The sequence below is a fragment of the Babylonia areolata genome, chromosome 21, assembly GCF_041734735.1.
Source record: "Babylonia areolata isolate BAREFJ2019XMU chromosome 21, ASM4173473v1, whole genome shotgun sequence".
NCBI classification, from domain to species: domain Eukaryota; kingdom Metazoa; phylum Mollusca; class Gastropoda; order Neogastropoda; family Buccinidae; genus Babylonia; species Babylonia areolata.
The window spans coordinates 53685394-53690393 of NC_134896.1; the positions used below are offsets into that span (position 1 = coordinate 53685394).

The window sequence follows — 5000 nt, forward strand, 5'->3', positions numbered from 1 at the left end:
CCTGAACCAGACGGTGGAGGTGCTGTCCCTCAGGGTGGTACAGCTGGAGAACAACACACCACAATATGATGCCATGTTTACTGTATCCCCAACAGAGCTCCCTGAACCAGACGGTGGAGGTGCTGTCCCTCAGGGTGGTACAGCTGGAGAACCAGCTGGTGGAAGCCCAGGAGGTGCAGGAGAGCCTGGAGGCCGACCTCCAGGAGCACAAGAACAGTCTGCAGGACGCCAATGACAGAAACATCCGTCAGTGGGACTTCCTCTCTCTTTTCTCTTCCTCTTTCTCTTTCTCTCTGTCTGTCTATCTCTGTCTGTCTGTCTGTCTCTCTGTCTCTGTCGGTCTTTTCACCCTCCTTCTCTCTGTCTCCCCCTCTCTCTTTGTCTCCATGCCTAAAATCTTAATCCTTGAATGAAAAACGTTTTGAGTTCTGTCTGTCTGTCTGTCTGTCTGTTTCTCTCTCTCTCTCCTCTGTGTGTGTGTGTGTATGTGTGTGTGTGTGTGTGTGTGTGTGTGTGAAAGGAATGAAAGAACAAAGATTTCTCACAGAATTAAAGCCAAGTTCACAGAAAGGAAGGTTCAGAGACGGCCACCTATTGTGTCATCGCAATTGTTGTAATTGTACTGCTCTTCTTCTTCTGATCCTCCTCCTCCTTCTTTGCCGTTGTCGTCGCCGATGCTGTCGTCTCTTCCTCCTCCTTCTTCTGCATCTCCTTCTGCCCCCACCTCCTCTTCCTCTTCCTTCTTCTCCTCCTCTTCCTTCTCCTCCTCTTCCTACCCCTCCTCCTCTTCCTCCTCCTCCTCCTCTTCCTCCTCCTCCTCTTTCTCCTTCTCCTCCTCTTCCTTCTCCTCCTCTTCCTTCTCCTCCTCTTCCTACCCCTCCTCCTCTTCCTCCTCCTCCTCCTCTTCTGATCCCCCTTACCTCTCCTCTCCTCCTCTTCCTCTTCCTCTTCTTTCTCCTCTTTCTCCTCTTCCTCCTCCTCCTCTGCTGATCTCTCTTATCTCTCCTTTCCTCCTCTTCCTCCTCCTCCTCTTTCTCCTCCTCCTCCTCTTCCTCCTTCTCCTCCTCTTCCTTCTCCTCTTCCTCCTCCTCTTCCTCCTCATCCTCTTCCTCCTGATCCCCCTTACCTCTCCTCTCCTCTTCCTCTTCCTCCTCTTTCTCCTCGTCCTCCTCTTCCTCCTCCTCCTCCTCTTCCTCCTGATCCCCCTTATCTCTCCTCTCCTCCTCTTCCTCCTCCTCTTCCTCCTGATCTCTCTTATCTCTCCTCTCCTCCTCTTCCTCCTCCTCTTCCTCCTGATCTCCCTTATCTCTCCTCTCCTCCTCTTCCTCCTCCTCTTCCTCCTGATCCCCCCGTATCTCTCCTCTCCTCCTCCTCCATATCCTCCTCTACCTCCTGTAACCGTGGTCCACTGCCCTGACAGAGCTGTACACGGAGAACGAGGACTTGAAGAAGGCCCTGCAGACCGCCACCACCAGCACCACCTCTGCCCAGAAGACCAGCGGCACGGGCACGGGAACCCTCCTGCAGAAAGAGAACCAGCGCCTGAAGGACGAGGTCAGCATGCTCTCCCAGGAAAACAGCAAACTCAAGGACATGGTTCGTCACGCTGAAGCCATGGCCTCCCCTGTCCCGCCGCGCAAGGAGGCCTTGGGGCCTCCCGGAGAGGCCTCGGCCCGGAGAGCGGAGGCCCAGAGCTCGCCGCCGCTGGCGGCAACCGCGGGAGAAAGCCGGAGGGAAAAGGACGACAACTTGTCCAAACTGACGAAGGAGTTTCTGGACGAGCTTACCTCCCTTGAATTGCGGGAGAACGGCGCTGGTGGTCGTGGTGACGGTGGTGACGCGAGTGGTGTGAGTGCAGCAGAGTCGTCATCATCATCATCGTCATCTTCTTCCACGAAAAAATTGCCAAGCGCTGATGTGTAGACACTTTTTTCGTTTTTTACTTGGTACGTGTTGTTGTTGTTGTTGTTCCTGTTTATTATTATTGTTGTTGTTGTTGGTGTTGGTGTTGATGTTGTTGTTATCACCATTGTTATTATTTTATTGTTATCATTATCATTAGTATGATTACTATTATGAGTTGTAGTATTATCATCATCATTATTATTATTCTTGATCAATCAATCAGATAATTTTCATGTTTGGTTAAAAAAAAAAGAAAACAAAACAAAAAAACAACAACAAAAAAACAAAAAAAGTGATCTACCTTCAGTTATTTCTTTGATGATGTTAATTGCCAGGGACGTTGTTTGTAAACACTGTTTTTGTCATTACATTTATGTTTTTGTGGGTTTTTTTTTTAATGTTTTCTTTTTCCTTTTCTGATCGCATCATTTGTTTATGTTGTCATGTAAACATGAAACCTTTTGTTGTCATAGGTTGGATTTCTTTTTCTAATGATTTCTTTTTCCACTTCCTTTGCGTTAGCTGTGCTTGACTATGTATGTATACATATGTATGTGTACATAACTGCATGCATGTATATGAATGTGTATTGTGTGCGCGTGCGTTTATGTAAGTTTGTGCCTGCCTATGTGTGCGTATGTGTTAGGGTAGCTGTTAGATACACATGTATTGTTAAAAGGTATGTACGCAGTGTGTGTGTGTGTGTGTGTGTGTGTGTGTGTGTAGTCATATTTTGGTGCGTGTATGTAACATAGATGTAATGTTTTATGTTAACAAAGCGTTTTTGTAAAGCACCTAGAGCAGATTTCTGGATAGTGTGCTATATAAGTATCCATTATTATTATTATTATTATTAATGATTTCATATTGTATTGTCTGTATTTTTTCCTTTCGTTTTATTTTCTGTGGCTTTCGCTTTGTTCCAGTATATTTTTTCTGTTGTTATATCGTCACAACTTCGCCTTTTTTTTTTTCTCTCTCTCTCTCTCTTTTCCTCTGATTTCTATTATGATTTTTGTTATGCATTGTTTCTTTATTTTTATTTTCTTACAGTGTCACTGCTACATTTTATTACATTTTCTTTCTTTTACTTAAGTTGATTTGTATACATCGTTTTATTATTGTTGTTATTCCGTTGTTGCTTTTCTGTGTTTGTTTGATTGTTGTTGTTTTTTCTTACATTGCCATACATTCATTTTGCGTGTGTGTGTGTGTGTGTTTTTTTTTTACAATTTATTTTTAATGTGTAAAAATTATAGATTGTTTTGTTGCATTTATTTTCTAACATTGTTTCCTTTTCATTTCAGTTGTTATTCTAAGAAATTGTTTTGTGCAAACTGTGTTATTCCAATATTATTGTTATTTCTTACATGGACTGTCTTCTTGTTTCGTAGCATGTCTTCTTATGTTGGAAAATAATGTCATTTTTCTACTGGATTTCATTTTGTTCCTGTTTTTTCTGTTAAATTTCTGTGGCCTCTTTCCCCCTTTAGTTTTTATTTTATTTTATTTTTGACTCACTTGTGTAAACAAAGTGAGTCTATGTTTTAACCCGGTGTTCAGTTGTCTGTCTGTGTGTGTGTGTCTGTGTGTGCGTGGTAAACTTTAACATTGACATTTTCTCTGCAAATACATTGTCAGTTGACACCAAATTAGGCATAAAAATAGGAAAAATTCAGTTCTTTCCAGTCATCTTGTTTAAAACAATATTGCACCTCTGGGATGGGCACAAAAAAAAAAAATTAAGCCTAATCATATGCAAACTGCATATACTGTTGTATTTGTATTTTTTGTATTCTCTAAACTTGGCACTTTGATCTGATATTCTGACCCAACAACAAGAGCAGTCATTATTATCATTTTTTTGGTTCAAACAAGAACTTCTTTTGCTAAGCATGGAAGTTTTATTTATTTTGCAAACGTTTTGGTGCAGATAGTAACAAAGGGAAATTACTCTGTAATTAATGCTAGGGGACTTAATTTGCTTTAAACTGATCTTTCTCATCTTAAACATTACATTTTGAAATTGTACTCAATACATAAAAAGCTTGGATTTTTTTTAAAGAGTATCACAAGTGAGTCTTGAAGGCATTGCCTCTCTTGTTTTTTTTATTGATTTCATTTTGTTCCTGTTTTTTTTCTGTTAAAATTTAATTTCTGTAGCCTCTTTCCCTCTTTAGTTTTTATTTTATTTTATTATATTGTGCTGATCTGTGTGCCTGTATTTTTTGTCCCTTAGAAAGTCTGGAGGTTTTGTGTGTGTCATTTTCTCTGGACAAACTTCTGCGCCTGAAACTTGTGAGTTACCTGCATGCGTATTTCTGTTGATGTTTTTTTTTTATACGTCTGCTTTTGTTCTTTTTTGGTTCTTTTTATGACTTGAAAAAAAGTGTTTTCACTGGAACGTTTTCAGCCATGGTTTTGTGCCGAAGGCTACACTGGTTTTGTTGTTGTTGTTGTTGTTGCTGTTTTGTTTGTCAGGAAATGATATTGTGTAGCCATTGTCTTGTTCTTCCGATTGTGTTACGATGTAATTTCTTTACATTTTCATTTTTTTTTCTCTGGGAGTATTTTGTGTATTTGTTATATTTTCTTTCTTCTGTTTTCGTTACATCGAATATCTTTTTTTTCTTCTTTTCCTGCATCCATTGATTTTTGACTCACTTGTGAGTCTATGTTTTAACCCGGTGTTCGGTTGTGTGTGTGTGTGTGTGTCCGTGTGTCTGTGTGTCCGTGGTAAACTTTAACATTGACATTTTCTCTGCAAATACTTTGTCAGTTGACACCAAATTTGGCATAAAAATAGGAAAAATTCAGTTCTTTCCAGTCATCTTGTTTAAAACAATATTGCACCTCTGGGATGGGCACAAAAAAAAGAAGAAAAAAAAGAAAAAAAAAGAAGTCTAATTATATGCAAACTGCATTTACTGTTATATATATATTTTTTGTATTCTCTAAACATGGCACTTTGACCTCTTATTCTGACACAACAACAAGAGCAGTCATTATTATCATTTTTTGTTCAATCAGGAACTTCTTTTGCTAAGCATGGAATTTTTATTTATTTTGCAAACGTTTTGGTGCAGATAGTAAAG

The 5000-nt window shown here is 40.2% G+C and overlaps 1 protein-coding gene across 2 annotated transcripts in view; it reads left to right on the top strand.

Annotated features, from left to right (window-relative positions):
* LOC143296041 (uncharacterized) overlaps positions 1-5000 on the top strand; it is a 36729-nt gene that overhangs the window by 31205 nt on the left and 524 nt on the right. For both annotated transcript variants that reach the window (XM_076607786.1, XM_076607787.1), the window contains exons 4-5: positions 96-246; positions 1421-5000. The exon at positions 1421-5000 is cut by the window's right edge and continues 524 nt beyond it. In XM_076607786.1, coding sequence (XP_076463901.1) covers positions 96-246; positions 1421-1923 — 654 coding nt within the window. In that variant the 3' untranslated portion in view covers positions 1924-5000. The remainder of the gene's footprint in view (positions 1-95; positions 247-1420) is intronic.